Here is a 24,892-nt window from a genome sequence, read left to right on the forward strand (position 1 = left end):
CCTCGTCTGTAAAATGAGGAAGCTAACACTAGCTACCTTACAGATTTGTGGAGAAGATTAAATGATAAAAGGCATTTGAAGTACTCAACAGAGTACTTGGTAAATGTTTAATAAATGTGTATTTTAGTATTATTAGAGCTTAAGAACTGGATGGAAATCAGCAGGGAAGAGAGAAAGAGAGAGGATGTAATTATGGTCAAAGTATATTGCAAAGCAATATAAAAGCCACTTTAAGGAACAACTGCTGTTCTTCTAAAAATATCCAAGGAACAGACATGCACCCTAATTGCTTTTGTGAAAACCACGGTTTTTGACCAGATACCTGCTCTAGAAAAGCAAGAAGAAAAAGTTACTTTTCTTCCTATCTGAGTTTCCCTCCCTATGTTTCTAGAAATCTAGTTACCTATCACAGAGGTAGGAAACCCTAATTCAGTGTGATGGAAGCCCCTGGGGCGACTGAGACTAGCAAAAAAAAAAGTGAAATTCATACATTACCTGTGCCCAGTGGTTTTTAAATACAATCATGCATGTTTCTGGGTCAACTCCCTGTAGGCTCACAGCCTGCTGGAGTTTGCTTTCTGTCGAAACTGATGACATCATAAACCTTCATAAATCAATGCTTCTAAGTCATATTTAATTTTCCTTAAAATTTGGTAAGCAGTCACTAACTTTCAAGTTCGAGAAATGTAACTTCTTTGCATTTCATTGTCACCTTCCAAAACCTGTAATGGCAATAACAAAAAAAATAATTTTACTATGTTCATAAATTAAATAGGACACTGCCTATTAAATTTAAATCAAAGCATAGACATTCTCAAAGTCTAACACAGAAAAAAAATCTACAAAACAGATATTATACTCAATCTAAAGGCTCTTCTATTTTCTCTCACTTTGCTACTAAAAATACAAAATAATAATGCTACCTAAGCTACACGAATAAATGAAACAATTATTGGGTTTCTTCTCTCTACTACAACCAACCACAGCCCCCAAAATTACTATTATGAAGTCCTCAAATCTAGTTTCTAGAATCAAGTGAGAAACTATTAGGTTGGTCCAAAAGTAACTGTGGCTTTTGCCATTGAAGTTAATGACAAAAACCGCAATTATTTTTGCTTCAACCTATTATGATACCAGTGTTTGCAGAGTTTAAAAACACCCAGTAACAGGAAAAGCATGAGTTAGCAGCAAGACAGATAAATGGCTTGATGTAACTTGGGGGTGGTATTATAAAACAGTACCCAGATTCCTGAGTCTAATATGATTGAATATTTTTTTTCAACGGCTGCCAGAATTGAAATGATTCTCAATCATTTTTTGGCTATAAACTAGGTTAAAGTTTCTAGCTCTTCTGAAAAATAATAGAATTCCAAGTAACCTTGACAAATCAGAGATAGAAATGATCCATCAAAAACAAGATATTGTTTATTAGATGTGAGTGCAAGGTAGCACACTCACAAATGAAAAATGAAACACAGATAAAATACGAAGAAATTCTGACTACAAGACAGCAAGTAGGGGAAAAAAGAAATTGGGGTCATAGAGTGTACAGTGAATATGATCCAGTTGTGTGGCGCTAACTGACGAAAGCAGTAAGACAGTGGTATTGTCTCACAAGTTTGATTAGCACATAAAAGGACTGGGTATAATTCAAAATATTATTTTTTTAGTGTGCAGATTGGAAAGAGTTCAGAAAAAAGTAATTACAATTACCAGAACCCTGGAAAACAAAAGCCATAAAAAAAGTTTGCAGACTTGTAAGACCAAAAGAAAACAAGGGGTAGCCATTTTCAACAGAGCAATATGAAGGGTGTTACAAGGAGAACACTGATTGGCTGTTCCTCTCTACAAACCGTAAGATGGGAGGAAGAGGGCTTCAGAGGAGACTTAGGGGTTAAGCTCCTTAGGGGAGTAGCTCCTTAGGGGAGTAGAATTAAGCTACGTAGGGGAGTAGAATTAAACACTGGAAAATAGTTAAGGAGTATTTAAAACAGCACTTATGTTAATAGGAGGGCAACTATTCAACATGAAAAGGTCTTAGAATTTTTAGGACATAAGAGCAAAATGCTTCCAAAAATAGTTCTGAGAAAAGAAACCTTTTTTTAAAAAAAAAAAAAAGAAACATTTTTTTAAGAAGAATGGAAAACGATTAAGGTATACAGAAAGGACAGCCTGTTAGAAGAAGTACACAAATCACATACTCAAGGAAAATTGCCGTGTGTTTCTTCTATAACTGTATTTTACTATTAAAATTGAATTCCACAAACTAAAATTCCAAATAATACAAACTTGTTTTCAATGGACACTGTTCACTGCCAACCATGGCCCTTTGCTACTATGGGGTCGATCTGGTGTTCAAAAATCAGGAGTGGCTACCCCACATATGCAGAGTCTGCATTCTCCCGTCCCCAAAGTCCCTGCCACCACTCCCTGTGATCTGACTGCCAGAACTTTCACCTCATTCAGGTTACCTCACTAGCCTTTATAAGGATTTACATTTACAGCCTTCTTTTAAGTGATAAGAGATAAAACAAGATTCTGAATCAACTTCCTCATTATTCTACACACGACATTTCTGTGAAAATGTCAAGGCCTTCTATTTAGGTTACATAGTGATAATAATGAAGAAAATCAAAGTTTTGGGCTATCCCAGAGATTGAAAAACTCTAAGACTCAGATTCCTTCCAGCTCCAGAATTCAAAGATTCTTCTTCAAAGGTATGAATCAAACATATATCATGCCAATTGCTTCTAAATCCAAACAGAAACATATGCTAAGATGCTTTCAGTTCGTTTTCAGAAGGAATTTACATGCAATCTTCTCAGAAATGGCGAGAAGACAGTATATACAGGATAAATTGCCACTGTCATGAGCTTACTGGTTTCCTGTTGTTGCTGTTGTTTGTCAGTTGTTGTTATTGTTGTTTTAGAGACAGGGTCTCGATCTGTCACCCAGGCTGAAGTGCAGGTGGCATCATAGCCTTGAACTCCTGGGCACAAGCAATTCTCCTGCCTCAGTCTCTCGACTAGTTGGGACTACAGGCATGTGCCACCACACCTGACCAATTTATTTTTTCATTTTTTGTACAGACAGGGTCTCCCTATGTTGCCTAGGCTGGTTTTGAACTCCTTCGCTCAAGCAATCCTCCCGCTTTGGCTTTCCAAAGGGCTAGGATTACAGGCACAAGCCACCATGCCCAGCACAAGTTAGTTTTGATAGAAAGATAACATAAATCGCTGTATTCCTATTCCAAGGCTCTTTCCAGGAAACTATATTCTCCTTTCTAAGGGCTATAATCTCTGGCCCTGTTTTCCATAGGAATTTGTCATTTTTCTAAGAAAAGTGCATCTCATTTGGTTTATTCATATCAAGCATACTTTTGAAACAGATGCCTAAAGAATCAAAATGTGTCATGAATGCAGAAACTACAATATAAAGAACACCAGGAGAGAAAGAAAGAATGAGGCAAGTCAAACACGCTAAGTTTGAGAAGGAAACAACTATGCCAGAAGATCCTACCAAAGAAAATATTACCTAGCACACCCAGAGAACATAAAGTTGGATATTTTCATATTCTCTCTCTCTCTCTCTCTCTCTCTGTCTCATTCCATGTTACAGTATTAAAACACTGGCATGTCAACAAGGCAGTATATTAATAAAACTGAAAGAGATAGATTCATATTTATGACAGATATATAAGGACATATTTCCTCAAGCACCAAGGTTTTGCAACACACTGCATTTTCCTGTTATCGGTCTTTACTCTTTTCCTTTTTTGTAGCCATTCCAAGCTTTCTATTAAACTCTCAAAGCACAGCTAAAAGTCCCAAATGAAGAACAGAGGACAGAATGAAGCCAAAAGCTCTAAGTAGGTAAAAGGGCTGCAGTCACTGAAATGTGAGAATGTCATGAATTTTTCCTTTCTTTTCCTCTGCACTCTTCAGTCTAAGGTATATGATGCTGGCAATGTTTTGAATAAACCTTGCCACTCGGTACACATCCACTCTGTTCTTCCCGTAAATACAAACATGTACATTGACTCAAGTTTCATGCCTTAGACAGAGCTCTACAAGCCATTTAGATGCCAAGGAGTGAAATTTTTAACCTTTCTTTAAACAAACCAACACAAAAAAAAGGCCAAAGAACTCTGCAACAGTGGGTGCATGTGGGTGTGTGGTGTGGTTGAGTTTTTTAGTTGGAGGAATGGGCAAGAAAGAGATGAACTGTCAAAATATACAACAGCTTAATATTTCAGTATAAATTCTACACTGCAAAGACAGAGCTGACTATAGACTTTATTAAGTGGCCATACTTATATTTCATTAATATAATTAATATAATACTTTCCATCAATAAGGAAAAAAATTCTATTAAATATTGTTAGGGATAACTGGCCTAAGAATTATATCTATTTTTATTTGCTTTTTTCAAAAGTATATATTTTTTATTTGACTATGAGAAAAGCAAAGCATATGCTTCCACATTTCGGAATTATAAAATATACCATATAATCATAAAAGTTCAGATTCTAACCATCTAAATCACATCTCTTTTCCAATGTAAAAACTTCTTCATTTTTTTCCAATGTAAAAACTTTATTCTCAGATAGAAATCTTACCCAATTGCAGACTCTTTGGAAAACTACAATAATCAGAAAAGCTAAAAATATGTCAAAATCACACTTTTTCCTGAACTATCAATAACTACATTTTTATATATCCTTCTCTCACTATCAGACTAAACTCAAATTATAAACATTGTGGCATTTACTTAAAATATTATCTCATATAATCCTTCAATTATTTTATCTATTTAAATAAATATCCTCTAATAATGAATTATTTTCAATTCTTTTTTTTTTTTTTTTGCAGATATGTCTCTCTCTGTTGTCCAGGCTGGAGTGCAGTGGCACGATCTCAGCTCACTACAACTTTCAACTCCCAGGTTCAAGGGATTCTCCTGCCTCAGGCTCTCAAGCAGCTGAGGATCACAGGCATGTGCCACCATGCCCAGCTAATTTTTTGTATTTTTAGTAGAGACAGGGTATCACCGTGTTAGCCAGGATGGTCTCAATCTCCTGACCACATGATCCACCAACCTCTGCCTCCCAAAGTGCTGGGATTACAGGCATGAGCCCCCTGCCCGGCCTTTTAAATTTTTAAAGGAAAGAAATGGGATAGCCACCTTAAGGGGAGACAGAGCCAAAGGAATATTTTTTATTCAAGGAAAAGTGATGACATCTGCAGGCCTAATGGGAATGAACCAGTGAACGTGGATAATTTGAAGATATAAGAAAAAGAATTTTGATGGAGCAAAAGGAGCAGAAGAAAGATGAGGTCAAGAACACAGGTAGGAGAGTGCTAGAGATAAAAAGGAAGCAAAGCTAAGTCTTTTCACAGTGAGTTTCCAAACCAAAATCACCACCTTATACTTGATGGGAAGCATGGCCAGCTCCTTTCCTACCCCTCCTTCTTCATCCCTCCTGATATTACTCTGGTTGGCTTGTGGAAATGGCTAGAGCATTTAGGTAAATTTAAAGTAGGGAACAAAGGGTAATGACTAAGAGTTGTTAGCTCAGTTCTCCAAGCCTGAAAGTCTAAAACATTAAAGTCCCAACCTGGGAATCTGAGCTTTGAGCTTGGAGGCAGGGCCCCCAAACTCTATTTCTAGCTCTAACCAGCTGTGAAAGCTTGAGTGAAAAATGGGGCTCTTCTTTTGGAATATCACTAAGGTTAACAGGACTAAAGCAGGATTTCTTAGGTCTCTTACAGATTGGGTCATTATTTTATGTACTTTATCCCAAGTGTTATACTAATTGGGGAGGTGTAATCAGATAATCATTAAAGAAGGATGACAGCCTCTGTACAAAACTCTTTGTAAGAATTCTAGATACAGATGGGATACAATCTATATTCTTTTTACTACTAAGGCGTATTTGACTTAAGGAACCCACATCACAGGAATCAGCCACAGTAAATATAATTCCATGGTTGAGGTTTTGTTTATTTCCTGAGCAACTCCCAATAGAAAAACTCATGGTTTGAAAATGTACTTTGGAATGCCCTGAATTGGCTGCTACTAAATACATTAAAAGTCTTTTACTGTAAATGTGCTTATCATGTAAAATTCCATCTAAGCATGAAGACTCATCAAATATTGGGAACACCTTAAGAGAGGTGAACCTGTGCCCTCAATTATAACTAATAGCAGTATTGAGGAGGGTGTTTCATTTTGGGTCAAACTACCTCAGACAACCTCTTCTTAGAGCCTCATAAAATCCTATTAAACCTAAATCCTCCCTGTGCTCTAATCTTCTGGCCCAGTTTTCTTTCCTCTCTCACTGCAATATCACATGGCAATGCTGGACTGCGAAAAATAAAGCCAGCCTCTAATAGCCCCCTATTCTTCTGGACCTTGTGCTTAAGCCTCCTTCAACTTACCATAGTTTAACTCCAGCTCATTCACTGTACGATGTCCATCATTTCAGTAAATCAGCATGTTGTTTCACTCCACCAACTTCTAGGTCACCAGTTAACATACAAAATGTGTGCAAAGAACACACTCTCAATATACACATTCCAGATGGTATCCAGCTTTGAAAAATGCATGCTTCAAAATAGTAACAAGATTGCCCAAAACTTAATAATGCCATGAAATACTCCCACCTTGTTTTACACCTTAATTTCAAAAGAACAGGCTACCAACTATGTCATACCCAAGTGCCATGCAACTGACTGATGAGCAGAACAAATGTGGAGAGAAAAATTTAAATTAATATTCAAATTCCTATCTGAAATTTGTTTGGGACTTAATTTTAAAGCTATTTAAGAAACTAAGGCCTTACAACTATGGCGGCCACTGAACCCCATCACCTCTATTGGATTTCTCTGGAATGACCACAGCAATATTTCCAGCCCTTGAGATCTTCTAGAATCTTGCCACTTCCCTGCATCAAGAGAAAAACTCATGATAGGAGAAGATCCAAGATGGCCGAACAGGAACAGCTCTGGAGTGCAGTTCCCAGCAAAATCACAGAGAGTAAGTGATCACTGCATTTCCAAACGAATTTTTACTGCCCACAGACCAGGATATTCCTGGGTGGAAAAGCACCATGAATCTCCAGCACAGCTGCTTCAGCCGGTGCAGCAGGTCTCCACACAAAAACTCACACAAATCTGGGCACTGTTTCAACTGGTGCCTGGAATGCCTGGGAGACAGAGTCACCCATTCAACCGAAAAAAAAGGAACTGAAATAGGGAGCCAGGTGATCTGACTCAGCTGGTTCCACCACCACAAAGACCAGCAATCTGAAAAGCTCTGGACTGCGAGTTTTACAGCAAGCACAGCTGGACACAGAACGGTCCAGCTCTGTGTGGGTAAGGGTATCCGCCATTACCAAGGCAGTCCACCACTACCAAGGCAGTCTGCCATTAGTCAGGCAGTCCACCATTACCTAGGCAATCTGTCATTATCAAGGCAGTCCGCCATTACTGAGGCAGAACACCATTACCGAGACAGTTCTAACTACACCTCTATAAACAAAACTGCAAGGAAGATTACACAGCAGCTGGGCAGAGCCCACAGCAGCTCAGCAACACCTCTGCTGGCAGACTGTGACTAGGCTACCTTCTTGCTGGGCAGGGCATCCCTGAAAAAAGTCAGCAGCTCATCAGGAACTTATAAATAAAGCCCCACCTTCCCGGGACAGAGCACCTGGGAAAAAAAGGCATTTATGAGTCCTGCTGCAGCAGACTTAAATGTACTTGCCAAGCAGTTCTAAATGGACAAACAGAGCTCCCAGCACAGCACTTCAGCTCCTATAAGGGACAGACTGTCTCCTCAAGCAGCTCCGTGACCCCCATATATCCAAAGAGACACCTCATAAAGGAGAGCTCAGGCTGACATCTGGAGGGCATCCTCCTGGGACAGAGATAACAGAAGAAACTGGCAGCAATCCTTACTGCTCTGCAGTGGCTGCAGGCGATCCCCAGGCAAGCAGGGTCTGGAGTGGACCTCCAGCAGTCCTACAGCAGAGGGGTCTGACTGTTAGAAGGAAAACTAAAAAACAGAAAGAACTAACTTCAACATCAACAAAAAGGGTATCCACTCAAAGACCCCATCCAAAAGTCACCAAATACAAAGACCACAGGGAGATAAATCCACTAAGATTAGAAGAAACCAGTGCAAAAAGGATGAAAGCACCAAAAACCAGAATGCCTCTCCTCCTCCAAGGGATCACAACTTTCACCAGAAAGGGAACAAGGCTGGATGGAGAATGACTCTGATGAATTGACAGAAACAGGCTTCAGAAGGTGGGTAATAACAAACATCTCCAAGCTAAAAGAACATGTTCTAACACAATGCAAAGAAACTAAGAACCTTGACAAAGGTTTCACGAAATGCTAATGAGAATAAACAGCCTAGAGAGGAATATAAACAAATTGATGGAGCTGAAAATCACAACACAAGAACTTTGCGAAGCATACACAAGTTTCAATAGCCAAATCAACCATGCAGAAGAAAGGATATTAGAGATTGAGGATCAACTCAATGAAATAAAACAAGAAGGCAAGATTAGAGAAAAAAGAGTAAAAAGAAATGAACAAAGCCTCCAAGAAATATGGGATTATGTGAAAAGACCTAATCTACCTTTGACAGGTGTACCTGAACATGACAGAGAGAATGAATCCAACCTGGAAAACAGGGTATTATCCAGGATAACTTCCCCAACCTAGCAAGGGAGGCCAACATTCAAGCCCAGGAAATAAAGAGAACACCATAAAGATAATCCTCAAGAAGAGCAACTCCAAGGGACATAATTATCAGATTCACCAGGGCTGAAATGAAGGAAAAAATGCTAAGGGCAGCCAGAGAGAAAGGTTCGGTTATCCACAAAGGGAAGCCCATCAGACTCACAGTGGATCTCTCGGCAGAAACCCTACAAGCCAGAAGAGAGTGGGGGCCAATATTCAAAATCCTTAAAGAAAAAACTTTCAACCTAGAATTTCATATCCAGCCAAACTAAGCTTCAGAAGCAAAGGAGAAATAAAATCCTTTACGAACAAGCAAATGCCCCGAGATTTCATCACCACCAGGCCTGCCTTACAAGAAATCCTGAAAGAAACACTAAACACAGAGAGGAACAACCAGTACCAGCCACTCCAAAAACATACCAAATGGAAAAGAGCATCAACACAATGGAGAAACTGTATCAACTAATGGGCAAAACAACCAGCTAGCATCAAAATGGTGGGATCAAATTCACACATAACAATATTAACTTTAAATGTAAACAGGCTAAATGCCCCAATCAAAAGACACAGACTGGAAAATTGGATAAAAACTGAAGACTCATTGTTGTGCTGTATCCAGGAAAACCATCTCACATACAAGGATACACATAGGCTCAAAATAAAGGGATGGAGGAAGAATGACAAAGCAAATGGAGAGCAAGAAAAAAAAGGAGTTGCAATCCTAGTCTCCAATAAAATAGACTTTAAACCAGCAAATATCAAAATAGACAAAGAAGGGCATTATATAATGGTAAAAGGATCAATGCAACCAGAAGAACTATGATCTGAAATATATACGCACTCAATACAGAAGCACCCAGATACATAAAGCAAGTTCTTAATAACCTACAAAGAGACTTATACTCCCACACAACAATAGTGGGAGACTTTAACACTCCACTGTCAATATGAGACAGATCAATGAGACAGAAAATTAACAAGGATATCAAGGACTTGAACTCAGATCTGGACCTAGTAAACCTAATAGACATTTACAGAACTCTCCACCCCAAATCCACAAAATATACATTGTTCTCAGCACCACATCACACCTACTCTAAAATTGACCACGTAATTGGAAGTAAATCACTCTTCAGCAAATGCAAAAGAACAGAAATTATAACAGAGTCTCTCAGACCACAGTGCAATCAAATTAGAACTCAGAATTAAGAAATTCACTCAGAACCACAGAACTTCATGGAAACTGAACAACTGGCTCTTGAATGTTGACTGGATAAACAATGAAATGAAGGCAGAAATAAATATGTTCTTCGAAACCAACAAGAACGAAGACACAACATACCAGAATTTCTGGGAAACATTTAAATCAGTGTCTAGGGGAAAATTTCTAGCAATAAATACCCACATGAGAAGGAAGGAAAGATCTAAAATCAACAGCCTATCATCAAAATTGAAAGAGGTAGATGAGCAAGATAAAAAAAACTCAAAGCCTAGCAGAAGACAAGAAATAACTAAGATCAGAGCAGAACTAAAGGAGATAGACACAAAAAAAAACCTTCAAAAAAATCAATAAACCCAGGAGCTGGTTTTTCGAAAAAATCAGCTAAACAGACAGATCACTAGCCAGATTAATAAAAAAGAAAAAAGACAATAATCAAATAGATGCAATAAAAAATGACAAAGGGAATATCACCACAGATTCCACAGAAATTCAAACCATCATCAGAGGTTATTACAAACAACTCTATGCACATAAACTAGTAAACCTGGAAGAAATGGATAAATTCCTGGACACTTGCACCCTCCCAAGCCTAAACTAGGAAGAAGTCAAAAACCTGAATAGACCAATAACAAGGGCTGAAGTTGGGGCAGCAATTAATAGCCTACCAACCAAAAAAAGCCCAGTTCCAGATGGGTTCACAGCCAAATTCTACCAGACATACAAAGATGAGCTGGTACCACTCCTTCCGAAACTATTCCAAACAATCCAAAAAAGAGGAAAGGAATCCTTCCCAAATCATTTGATGAGACCAACATCCTGATACCAAAATGCAGCAGAGACTCAACCGAAAAAGAAAACTTCAGGCCAAAATTCATGATGAACACAGATGCAAAAATCTTCAATAAAATACTGGCAAACCGATTGCAACAGCACATCAAAAGCTTATCCATCACGATCAAGTAGGCTTCATCCCAGGGATACATACGTAAGTCTATAAACGTAATTCACCACATAAACAGAACTAATGATATAAACTACACGATTTTCTCAATAGATGCAGAGAAGGCCTTCGACAAAATTCAACAGCCCTTTATGATAAAAACTCTCAATAAACTAGGTGTTGACAGAATGTATCTCAAAATAATAAAAGCTATTTATGACACACCCACAGCCAATATCATACTGCATAGGCAAAAAACGGAAGCATTCCCATTGAAATCTGGCACTAGACAAGGATGTCTTCTCTGACCACTCCTACTCAATATAGCATTGGAAGTTCTAGCCAGAGCAATCAGACAAGAAAGAGAAATAAAGGATATTCAATTAGGAAAGGAAGAAGTCAAATTGCCTCTCTTCAGACAACATGATTGTATAATTAGAAAACCACATCATCTCAGCCCAAAATCTGCTTAAACTGATAAGCAACTTCAGCAGTCTCAGGATACAAAATCGACATGCACAAAACACAAGCATTACTATGTACCAATAATATACTTAAAGAGAGCCAAGTCAAGAACAAACTGCCATTCACAATAGCTACAAAGAGAATAAAATACCTAGGAATACAACTAACAAGGAATGTAAAGGACCTCTTCAAGAACTACAAACCACTGCTCAGAGAAATAAGAGCGGCCACAAACAGATGGAAAAACATTCCATGTTTATGGTTAGGAATAATCAATATCGTGAAAATGGCCATACTGCCCAAAGTAATTTATAGATTCAATGCTATCCCCATCAAGCTACCTATGACCCTCTTTACAGAACTGGAAGAAACCACCTTAAACTTCATATGGAACCAAAAGAGAGACTGCATAGCCAAGTCAATACTGAGCAAAAAGAACAAAGCTAGAGGCATCACACTACCGGACTTCAAACTATACTACAAGGCTACAGTAATCAAAACAGCATGGTATTGGTACCAAAACAAGAGATATAGACCAAGGAAACAGAACAGAGGCCTCAGAGGCAATGCCACACATCTACAACCATCTCATCTTTGACAAACCTGACAAAAAAAAGCAATGGGGAAAGGATCCCCTGTTTAATAAATGGTGTTGAGAAAACTGCCTAGCCATGTGCAGAAAGCAGAAACTGGACCCCTCCTGACACCTTACACTAAAATTAATCCAGATGGATTAAAGACTTAAACATAAGACCTAACTCCATAAAAACCCTAGAAGAAACCTAGGCAAAACCATTCACGTCATAAGCATCAGCAAGGACTTCATGACTAAAATACCAAAAGCACTGGCAACAAAAGCCAAAATAGACAAATGGGATCTAATTAAACTCCAGAGCTTCTGTACAGCAAAAGAAACAATCATTAGAGTGAACCGACAACCAACAGAATGGGAAAAATTTTTGCAATCTACCCATCTGAAAAAGGACTTATATCTAGAATTTGCAAATAACAAAAACAGATTTACAAGAAAAAAACAAACAAACCCATTCAAAAATGGGCAAAGGATATGAACAGACACTTTTCAAAAGAAGACATATATGAGTCCAACAAACATATGAAAAAATGCTAATCATCACCGGTCATCAGAGAAATGCAAATCAAAACCACACTGAGATACCATCTCATGCCAGTTAGAATGGTAATCATTAAAACATCTGGAGACAACAGATGCTGGAGAGGATGTGGAGAAATAGGAACGCTTTTACACTGTTGGTGGGAGTGTAAATTAGTTCCACTACTGTGGAAGACAGTGTGGCAATTCCTCAAGAATTGCCTAGAAATAGAAATTCCAATTGACCCAGCAATCTCATTACTGGAGTATAAATCATTCTATTATAAATAATATAAATATAAATAAAATCGTTCTATTATAAATAATATAAATATACTCCAAAGGAGTATAAATCATTCTATTATAAAGCCACATGCCCCGGTATGTTCATTGCAGCACTTTTTATGATAGCAAAGACTTGGAACCAACCCAAATGCCTGTCGATAATAGACTGGACAGGGAAAATGTGGCACATATACACCATGGAATAGTATGCAGCCATCAAAACCGATGAGTTTGTGTCCTTTGTAGGGACATGGATGAACCTGGAGACCATCATTCTCAGCAAACTGACACAAGAACGGAAAATCAAACACAGCATGTTCTCACTCATAGGTGGGTGTTGAACAATGAGAACACATGGACACAGGGAAGGGAGCATCACACACTGAGGTCTGTTGGGGGAGGACTAGGGGAGGGACAGTAGGGGTAGGGAGTTGGGGAGGGATAACATGGGGAGAAATGCCAGATATAGGTGATGGGGATGGAGGCAGCAAACCACATTGCCATGTATGTACCTATGCAACAATCCTGCATGTTCTTCACATGTACCCCAGAACCTAAAGTGCAATAAAATATATATTTAAAAGAAAAGAAACTATGTAGATCAATTATACCTCAATAAAGCTTAAATTAAAAAAAAATTTAAAGCAGAAACTAAACCCCTACAGACAAGGATTTAGAAATTATATATGTAAAAATTATATATTTTCAAATTTACTGCAAGTATGGAGACATCAGTGCATTGTCAATTGAACAAAAATTTTCTTATACACATATGGTGATTCACTGAAACCTACAAATTGGACCATTCTTGGGGAAAGTCTCCCCAACAACCCAATTGATTACTGTACTCTTGATAGTATACACCATCCTTTCACATTACTATTTTGTTGAAAGCTATTAAGAAACAACTTGTTTAAGATTACTGCCACAAAACCTAAAAGTTGACTAAGGTAAACACAGAAAACAATTATCTACAACTTCTATAGGGTAGAAATTGAAAGGAGAGATTTGAAGTAGATGCTCTCAATCTTTCTAAGAAGACCCACTCACTTTATGAAGTTCTTTTCAAAAAATGTTCCTGGAAAAAAGAAGAAATGTAAGTTTTTGTCTTGGTCATGTTCTCTGGAAAAGTAGGTACCTTTGGCAAGTGAGCACTGTTTAGTCTAATACCTGTATTTACAGTTTTATCAATCAGAATTAGTTCCCTATACAGCGCTTTAAATGCCTTCATGTGAACATGTGTAGCTTTGCGACCTGTAGTTGCAACACATTATCCAGATGATGTGATGCCTACCTTTTGAAACAACATGAAAAATATCCTTTCCAAAAATGTTCTTTATCCACATAACATAAAAGTACTACGTGTATTTAGTGAAGTAACAATAAAATTCCATATACATCCATGAATCTCATAAACTGCGGGCATATTCTTCTGAAGAGAGGTGGCCATAGTTTTCAGTCAATTCTAAAAAGCATCCATGAGATGCCCTGCTTCAAAAAAGTTTAAAACCCACTTTAAAGATGCACTCATGATAAAGCCATTGAGAGTCTCAAAACAGAGGCTAATACCGAGTTCACATTCTAATGGTATTACTGAAAATGTAGTTGTAGAATTTTGTGACTTTTGCAATAACAAAAAGTTCTGCTATAAGCAGAACAGAAAAAAAGAACTCATCTCATGAAAGTCACACAGATATCATGAAGTCTGATTCTGACTGTCAAGTCAGACCCTAGACACATTCTCTTAACCACCAATACTTCTCTAATGATAGCTACTAATTACCCTAGTACCTTGCAGCATTGTTTAAATGATAATGATTGAAAAGACCCTACATGTCCATCAATACTGGTTTGATTATATAAACAACGGTACTTCTATGTAACGGAATACTATGTTATAGTTTAAAAAAAAAAAAAAAAAAACAGAGCCAGCTTTTAATGTACTGATAGGAGACGGCTGCCAGGATATACACAGAACAGCAAGTACAGTATGCCACCATTTGTGTAAGAAGAAAAGCAACATATTAGCCCATATGATTGTAATTGCACAGAAGATCTCTGAAAAGACACACAAGAACTCTAAGGTGGCTGAGTCAGCACAGGTTACTGGGGGATGGGGGACAGCTGAAGGAGGAAGATTCACTTTTCAAACTACCTTTTTTGACTTCTTGAATTTTGTACCATGCTTATGTACTACTTAGCAAAAACATTTTTTAATTTAACAAAATAAAAGCAAAAGAACAACCTAAATAAAAGGAAAAGTACCTGCTATGTCTACAAGTATAGCAATGACAACATAGTTGAAGTCTCTTCTGAGTCTCAATATGAAAGTACCTGTACAATGAGTATAGCCTGACGGATAAGAGTAGGAATAAAATACAATATTCTTACAATACACAAAAGTAGCTTAATACAATATTCTATTTCACTCCATCATAATGACCACCAAATGTCTGAAAGACATCTAGGTACAGATGTAGTTGGTTTTCCTTTGTAACTTTTTTCCCTGTAACTCTTCTAGGTAACAATGTAGTTGGTTTTCCTTTGTATGTTTTCATACAGATGTAGTTGGTTTTCCTTTGTATGTTTTCTGTTAAATGTCAGACATGTTTTCTGTTAAATGTCAGACATTTAACAGAAAACATACAAAGGAAAAACCAACTACATCTGTACCTAGTAGAGTTGTTAATTTCCAATAAAATAAGTATATACAAAAATAACGTATCAGGAAAATATAAATAATTCAGAAGAGTGGTAGTCTTATTTTTAGAAGCATTCTTTAAATGGTTGTCTTACTATTATTGCCGCAAAATACTTAATGAATTAAATTTATGCAATTTACCTTCACTCTAAGACATTCCTAACTCCAGGAATTTGTAAAATTAATTTTCTGCCAAAATTTTTTTGTCAGTCTAGATCAGTGGTTCCTCAAATGTGTTCTGAGGGACCCTGGAGCTCCGCAAAACCCTTTCAAGGAGTCTCAAAGATTCTCCATAATTTTTTCTGGGACCTCTTTTTAAGGAACAACAAAATCAGTCAAAGTAAATGTAGCTCACTACAAAGATTTCTCATATCCAGAGAAGCTTCCTGCACTCAACTCTTACTGTAACTTCACTTGCACAGTCTGACCACTATTCAACACAACCTTTTTTTTTTTTTTTTTTTTGAGACATCAGTTAGGCTGGAGTGCAGTGACATGATCTTAGTCCACTGCAACCCCTGCCTCCTGGGTTCAAGTGATTCTCATGCCTCAGCCTCTCTAGTAGCTGGGAATACTGGCACGCAACACCATGCCCAACTAATTTTCATATTTTTAGTAGTTTGCTATGTTGGCCAGGCTAGTCTTGAACTCCTAAGCTCAAGTGATCTGCCCGCCTCAGCCTCCCAAAGTGCTGGGATTACAGGCATGTATCACTGCACCCAGCTACACCATGGTCTTAATTTTGCTTTTCTAATGAGATTGTTTTTCTACTTGTACAAAACGTTTTCTTTCAGACTAAGATTTATTCTGAAAACTAAAGATCCTTATGTACCTGTAAATAAGTTTCTTAAACTTGCTCTTTAAAATACTGCACTCATTAACAGCAGATCTAACTGCTTTGAAGCCTTCGTTTCGTCCCAAGCATCATCTTGTGAAATTCTGACAAGAGATTGGTTACCCCCAAATAAGGCAGTACTGTATCTCACTCAACAAAGAGTACAGGCTCAATCTCTCTCCCTTGTACAGAGAACATACACCGTAGCACACACACATACACATGTAAGCCTAGCTCTGCATACAGATGTAAATAGTAATCAATAGTTGTTGCTTTTTCAGAGACCCTGCAATGGAAAAAGCCCCATGTCACTTAATACTAGCAAAGGGTAATGGAGGCTCTAATTTCTACTTGGAAGTCCAGAATTTAGGCTTACCATGCTGTATTTCCAAGAAATAAATGCAAAAGCTGAAACAACTTACATTGAGTAACTCCTCTGCCACAGCAGAAATGGCTTATTGACTGGATGGCTGCCACCCCTCCAAGCAGAGAGGCTGCCTCTATGGGGAGGAAATTATTAATTTATCTATAAGCCTCCAGAAGCAAGTGCGTAGATCACAACTCTCCCATATTCTGCTTCAATTCACCTACACTTGCCTCTAGAGTGACTGGCATAGACTTGAATGGTTTCAGGCTATCTATGCTTCTTTAATTAAAAGTCTTCTCCACTACATTAGCATGTGTGTATCAATGTCTTTTGTACAGAGGGATAAAAGAGAAAGCAAAGCAAGAAAAGAAAAATCAAAGACTATTCTAAATTAAGTTTTGCTTCAGATAGATTTTGCATTTGGCACTATTTCTCCCTAGAGTTGGTGCTTCAGGTAGAAAACAGTGAGCAAGAATAGGCAAGGTTCCTACTTCTCCCTTGAAAGCATCCTGCACTTTGGAGTTAATTAACTTTTAAAATCAAAGGAGTTGTGAAGAGGGTATGGAAGCAAAAGAGGAACCTAGGTAGTTCCTTTTTTGTAAAAATAATTTTATATATTATTAACACACATATTCACAATAATTCACTTCCATTCTATGCCTTAGGGAATCACCAAAAATTGATTATCTGATCCAATACTATTAGAGTGAAACTGCAACATCTGGGGACTAGGTTCTGATGTTACTGTATAAGGCAAAACATGAAAATACCACAAATTACCACCAAACATCCCCTAGCAAGGCATTTTCTGGAAACCAACACATTTTTTTTCTCATTAAGTTGGAGAAACAGCTGAATATCCAACAAAGCAGTAGGCATTTGGGACCAGGCTGTACAAAAAATAATGTGTGTCTTCAAATGCAAGAACTACTTTCAGCACAGTGAGGCACCCGCACTATGAGAGGCTGGTGGAAACTGAAACCAAGCAAGGAAACAGCAGGTATACATCTACAATTCCTGAAGAATAAACTTCCCAACCTTGTAAATGATTGTCCTCCCTCTCTTCATCTCTTCCTTTCAATTTCTGGTTTTAAGGGGGCAGATAATGCCAAGAACATATACAGTGGATGAAATGACTATACAAAACTGGAGCTCTCTTTAGAATAACTGCCCTGGAGGGACTTCACAAACGTTACTAATTATACACTGAAATCTGCACAAAGTTCCAAGTAAATTATATTTACTGCTTTCATAGAAAAGGAATGAAATACAGGTAAACCATCCAAGAGACAACTCAAGTAAAATTAAAGACAGATTTCTCCATTAAGGAAACATGCCGTGTTTCTAAAATGTTTTTAATTTATACCCACAAATATAGCATACAAACACTGCTAATTAGAATTCAATAATAAACATCATCCTCTGTAGAAAGCATTTTCATAAGTGAGGGAAAGAATGATGACAGAATAGAAACCAAACAAATATAACCACTTGGATTTTAGGTAGACCTAATCGTACTAATATTAGTAATTAAATAATGAACTAGTAAGGAAATTAGCAGCAGTAACTTCCAGTTCTCCCATCTAAGTTGCTCCTTTCTAGTTTCTTTCTATGAGAAATGTAAAGAGAACTTTCAGCTTTAAAAATCTGATCATAGTTAGTCCTGAAGGCTCCCAAAAATATGCATATAATTAAAGTACACTTAAAATATAAGAGTATTTACCTTAGCACCAGAGAATCGTTTGCATTTACAAATTATTTATTGAGAGAATAAAATGATTTTCTCCAAAAAGTTGCCAGAACTTTTTTCCATCATTTGTTCTGAGAATATAAGCCTTAGAGTAAGAAAAAGATAAAAGGAACGCTACGGTGCTTGAATTAAATATTTTATATGATTATATCACAATGGTATCTACTTTAGTCTAACATAATCAGTATTCTATATTTGTTGCTTGCATAAAACCATAATTACTCGTTGATTTGATCAGAATTACTAGCTGACTTGAGCAATTCAGTCAGCCAGCCACACTTCAGGGTAATTGGTCAAATCAACAGTCTATCAAAGTGACTAATATATCTCTGAATCATAGATTAGACTATCTACAACATCAAGGCGATTCTTAGATCTGTTCCAAAACCTCAGTTCATCTTGTTTAACTCCAAAGGTTATTTTTCTCATAATTTAATTTACTCTGTACACAGTTGAGTTTTTCCTCCCCTTCAAGGGAGAAAATAAAAGTGACAATAAAAGCCTTTTAAGAACTTTTTATTTCAAAAAAGTAAAATAAAAAAGTACAGAATTCAATGAAATCAGATACTCCTGTTTCAAACAATAAGAAAAGGAGGAGAAGAGTTGTTTTTGTTATTGTGTAAGGGGGGGGGGCATAGTCAAGAAAAAAGAAAGAAAAATGGATTCTCACCCATCAAACCACTTCACAGTGCCTCAAATTCCATTAAAGGCCACAATTCTGTTGATTTGATGCCAGATCCCTCTAAAATGTTCTTACCCAAGAAAAGTATGTTTTTTGAAAGAACAAGGAAAGCAATACATTTAAAGGCTAGAGAAAATTTTCTTCCATTTACTTGGGTCAGTGAAACATCCATCATACAGAGACACAAACACCTTACAGAATAAAAGATCAGAGGAGCTACACTAGTAGAAGATCAAAGAGCCAGTGCCTCTGGGGGAATCAAACAAGTAACTGTCTGAACAGAGCCCCCTGTGATTTCTCTCGTAAATCTAGCTTCTGTGATTGGGGAGAGAACCACAAAGCAGAACATGCTATCCCAAAAAGTGATTAAAAAATAATTAATTCTAGTTCGGCTCTATCTCTCTGGAGAAAGAATCTTTTCAAAGTCATTAAGTAGAATAACTACATAATGGAAGTTTTTAAAAACAAAAATGTTCAAATTATCTATACACACTAACTACAACCAGGCATATGAAATTATCATATATATTCAGTCTAACAGCTAACCAGAAGAAATGAAAACAGATTAAGTATATGGTAGCAAAAGTATAAAAAGAAACTAGATGCTTTTAACAGATGCCTTCAAATCTAATTCCACCTGTGTGGGTTAAAAGGGAGCACTCTGTCCATCCCTGTCACATGTGCAGTTAAAAGAACAAGTTGTCATTAAAATTGAAGGGTGAAAAATACAGAGTAGAAATAGAACATGTACAAAAATTTTCAGCATCCCAAAACCTTTGGCTACCAACATCAAAACACTGCAGGTGTTTGTGTCTCTGTATGCCGAACAAAATGCCTACGCGGTACCTGCCTTAAACCTGCCTATTAATATCTTTCTCCTCTAAACCTCTTAGTTTAACTATATCTCCCTATGGTGATGTAGTTTCTGTTTTGTGCTGTGATTATTTCAGAACCAGAATCTGGTCTCCTAGAACATAAGGATCACATTTTATGTTATTCATGGGTTGATTCAGTGAGCATTTAATCTAAGAGCCTGCGATGTGCAGTGTTGGGATGTGAATAAAATCCAGTCCCAGGTGTCAGGAAATAAGCAGCTTACTATAGGGAGGTGTTTGAATCAGCAAATAACAGTAATAGACACCAGTGAGAAAAGCCACCACTTATTGGGCACTTACTGTGTGCCCGGCAGCACATTAAATTTTCCATTCAATTCTTACAACCACCCACTGAGGTAGGGGGTCATCCCCATTTATAGATGAAGAAACTGAAGCCTAGAGAAAAGTGACTGTTCACATGGGTAGTAAGAAGCAAAGTCAGAGGACCGGGCAGACTGGATGGGAGGCAAGAGTTAATAGGCAGCTGTGATCAGAAGAGGGGGTTAGAAATGGCTTTACCAGGAAGGAGCTCCTGCATAAATATATTGTTTGCATAGGAATAGACTGAGGGTGATCCAAGGAAGCAATTCACCTAAGCAAATAAGCAGAGTGTTCATAAAAACATTATGTGATTTCCTGGAGTTGGCTCCAAATGAAACCTCTACATTTGTTTTATTTGTTTGTTTGCCCACTTGCTTGCTTGCTTGTTTGGCCATTAGGTCAACACAATAGTGTTGTGGCACTTTCACCTATCATGAATCCCACTTTTAGAGAGATTAAAAGATTGGAAATAGGCAAAACAATGACTTGAAGAAGCTGTAACTACTGGTTTACTAGTCATTGCTACCTCCACAAAGTACCACTCAAACAGTCTAGAAACGTGGCATTTCAGCCACTATGGATACTTCATTTCCTGGTTAAGTAAAGTCTAGCTATATAAATCAAGTCCAACTGGTTAGTAGTTTCAATACATGTTAGAAACATAAACAAAACTGATTATCCTGCTAGCAAACACACACACACACACACACACACACACACACACACACACACACACAAAATAGTAATCATTTAATGTATCTCAATTAATTACTTTATTCTAAAAGAAAGGGTATATTAACTGTATTGATAGATAAATTACCCAAAATGCTGACTCAAAACATTTTAGTTTCTTCCCTTTCATTTGGCTGATACTGATCAATAATATAAGGAATAGCCCATAGATTCAGTTGTATATATTCTCTATGTTTTTAATACAATTTAAATTTGCAAATTAAGATGTAATTATATGTGCTTTTCCTGTAATTGTTTATGAAATATAAAGCCATGTGGTATTATAAATAAAAATTCAGGTCATTAATCACATTGATCGTCATATGAAATCCCCCACTGTGGATCAGATTTTGCAATTTGACTACTGGTTTTATAACCACTATCTGTAGATCATATTCAACTTCTCCATGCAGCACAGTCCCAGATTTATCCTCAAATAATTATAATACAAAGCACGTTCCTTTATGTGCAATTTAAAGATCTGTGTCTTAGCCAGGTTTGGAAATTTAACACTAGAACAAATCACACCATGAATCAAATAAATTGTATAAGAAGGGTAGCTCTGTTTTTACAGGGTTATGTGCCAAACCTCCTTAACATAAACATACACACACACACACACACACACACACACCAAAAAAAAACTTTTTAAAGATTTTTCAAGTCTTCCGATTAGAAAAAGTAGAGAATAAGGCAGAAGAGAGAAGGAAGGTGAGATTTCCCCCTCTACTTTAATACATACTTAACTCCCTTTCAATGACTACTGGTTAGTCTTTTGTAAGCTACATTTAAAAAAAAAAATGTGTCCTATACTACATTTTTTTAAGGAAACTTACGGGAAAGGAGTCCCAATCCAGACTCCAAAAGAGGGTTCTTAGATCTCATGCAAGAATTCAAGGGGAGTCCATAAAGCGAAAGCAAGTTTATTAAGAAAGTAAAGGAGTAAAGAATGGTTACTCCATAGGCAGAAGAGCCCTGAGGACAGCTGGTTGACCATTTTTATGCTTATTTTTTATTATATACTAAACAATAGGTGGATTATTCATGAATTTCCTGGGAAAGGCATGGGTGATTCCCAGAGCTAAGGGTTACTTCCCTTTTTAGACCATTGTTCCCCCACCCCTCCAAAGGGAGTCTCGCTCTGTCACCCAGGCTGGAGTGCAGTGGCGCAATCTCGGCTCACTGCAATCTCCACCTCTTGGGTTCAAGTGATTCTCCTGCCTCAGCCTCCTTAGTAGCTGGGATTGCAGGCACGCACCACCAAGCCCAGCTGATTTTTGTATTTTTTAGTAGAGATGGGGTTTCACCACATTGGCCAGACTGGTCTCAGACTCCTGACCTCAGGTCATCTCCTCGCCTCAGCCTCCCCAAGTGCTGGGATTACAGGCGTGAGCCACTGCACCTGGCAATATAGGGTAACTTTTTGACATTGCCGTGGCATTTGTAAGCTGTAAAACCATTATGCTAAGGGGAATATATAGCAGTGAGGATGACCAGAGGTCACTTTCATTGCCATCTTGGTTTTGGTCTTGGTTTTGGTGGGTTTTAGCTGGCTTTTTCACTGTAACCTGTTTTATCAGCAAGGTCTTTATGACCTATATCTTGTGCTGAACTCCTATTTTATCCTGTGACTCAGAATGCCTAACTTACTAGGAACGCAGCCCAGCAGGTGTCAGCCTTATATTACCCAGCCCCTATTCAGAATGGAGTAACTCTGGTTCGAAGGTCTCTGACTAAACTGTTTCCATGGAACTAGCTCACTTATTAAATATTACTCTGATATTTCCAAAGCAGTTGTCTATTTGTGTAGCACAAAGAACATGAGACCAGGGATATGAATTCCTGGGTCCCAATGCTGGTGCTGGCATGAACCTATGGCATCTAGTGATAAGAGTCCACTAGATTATTAATTAAAGACATTGACTGGTTAGTCAAGGAGACCAAGATTCAAGTACAAGCTCTATCACTGACTAACCATGTAACCTTCAGCAGGACATTAAACCACTCTAAGCTTAATGCCTCATCTGTAAAATAGAGGTGATTATAATGGTACCCATCTCATGGGACTTTAGGGGAGATTAAATGTGACACTGTGGGTAAGTGCTCAGCACAGTCTTCTTGTTTTTTTAGTTTTTATTTGTTTGTTTGTTTTTTAAGAGGGTTTCTCAATCTGTGGCCCAGGCTGAAGTGCAGTGGTACGATCTTGGCTCATTGCAACCTCTGCCTCCCAGGTTCAAGTGATTCTCCTGTCTCAGCCTCCCAAGTAGCTAGGATTATATTACAGGTGCCCGCCACCATGCCCAGCTAATTTTTGTGTTTTTAGTAGAGATGGGGTTTTATCATGTTGGCCAGTCTGATCTGGAACTCCTGAACTCAGGTGATCTGCCCACCTTGACCTTCCAAAGTGCTCGGATTACAGGCATTAGCCACAGCGCCTGGCCCAGCATAGTCTTTCTTACTGCAAATACTAATAAAAGTGAGCCATTACTGTGAGCTATTTTTCCATCTGTGCCTGCCAGAATCCAAGAGCTTTGGGAAGGAGCAGTGCTTCACATATTTTAAAAAATAGTGTATATTAAAACTCTCTAAGGTGTGAATTCACTGCTTTTTATCAAATTTATATTGTGGGTTTTCAAAGAAAGTTTTGTTGAGGGGAAAAAAAAGAATGTTTAAGAAAGTTCTAAGAACATTAGACTAGATGATCTTATAGCTTAAGCCTTACCTTTCTATAAGCCTATGGCCTCTCTGCAGGGTGGCTTTTCTCTTGGAGCTACCACTTACACACTAAAACATAGAAGTGTCTGTTGACTGTTTCAGACATACCTTCTTTCTAACATATCACCAGCACTGTATCTGCAGGTACTTCTGCTACTTCTCACACATACAGGATGTGACTGATGGCCTACAGCCCTTTATGACAACTCTTCAGGAGACAAGATACAGCCAATCAAGGGTATACTGCACAAAAGCATGTCACACTACTCTCTCCTGGTTTCTGAGTAGCAGTAATCAGAACAGCTAATCAGAACAGCTAACCTAGAGAAAAAACTGCCATGCTGTTTTCAAACCAAAGAACAAGTAACAAGGCAGGGAGTGGCGGGTGCTGCTGGAAGGGATGAAGTGGGGACCAAGGAGAATGTCTTTGTGATTGGCACCTGAGACCTTCAATCTCCTCCTGCCTCTTGAGCCCAGCCCACCTGAAGAAACAAGATTTCTGCTCTAAAATAGCAGAAAACATTTTTGCAGATGAAGAATCTATTATTAAACCTAAATATTCTAATGATTCTTCTTTAACATGTTGTGTTTGTAAATCCAAATTAACAGTCAAGCCAAGTTGACTCTGGGTTTCCCATTTCCAGATCCAATTATGGTAGGCATATTCTTCAATCCTGGGTAACTGAGATTTTTCACTCCTCGGGTCTCAGCCTAAATGTCTCCACTACTGGGAAGAATTCCCAGAAGAACTTGTCTTTTTGCTCCACAAGACTACAAACTGTGAAAGTAAGGTTTACATTTTGTTCACTGCTATATCCCCAGTGCCTTACACAATGAATATTACATAATAAGCTGTATCAGCAAGGATTCTCCAGACAGACAGACAGACAGATAGACAGACCGAAGAGAGAGCTAGGGGAATTAGCTCATGCAATTATGGAAGCCAAGAAGTCCCACAGCAGCCCATCTGCAAGCTGGAGATGTTGGATGCCAGCAGTGTGGCTCAGTCCAGGTCCGAAAGCCTCAGAACCAGGAAAACCAATGTTTTAATTCTTAGTCTGAGACCAAAGGCCTGAGAACCTGAGAGCGAGGTAGCGGGGGGCTGCTGGTATAGGTATAAATCCTGTAGTCCAAAGGC

General features: G+C 38.0%; 1 protein-coding gene across 4 annotated transcripts in view; it reads right to left on the bottom strand.

Moving 5' to 3' along the window:
• FHIP1A (FHF complex subunit HOOK interacting protein 1A) overlaps nt 1-24,892 on the bottom strand; it is a 275,581-nt gene that overhangs the window by 105,106 nt on the left and 145,583 nt on the right. For 3 of the 4 annotated variants that reach the window (XM_074396824.1, XM_074396823.1, XM_074396825.1), the window contains one exon: nt 496-722. The exons of the other annotated variant lie outside the window; for it this stretch is intronic. In XM_074396824.1, the coding sequence (XP_074252925.1) occupies nt 496-600 (105 nt within the window). In that variant the 5' untranslated portion in view covers nt 601-722. The remainder of the gene's footprint in view (nt 1-495; nt 723-24,892) is intronic. 4 annotated transcript variants of the gene reach the window in all.

Source organism: Saimiri boliviensis, chromosome 3 (genome assembly GCF_048565385.1).
Source record: "Saimiri boliviensis isolate mSaiBol1 chromosome 3, mSaiBol1.pri, whole genome shotgun sequence".
In the NCBI taxonomy this organism is placed as follows: Eukaryota; Metazoa; Chordata; class Mammalia; order Primates; family Cebidae; genus Saimiri; species Saimiri boliviensis.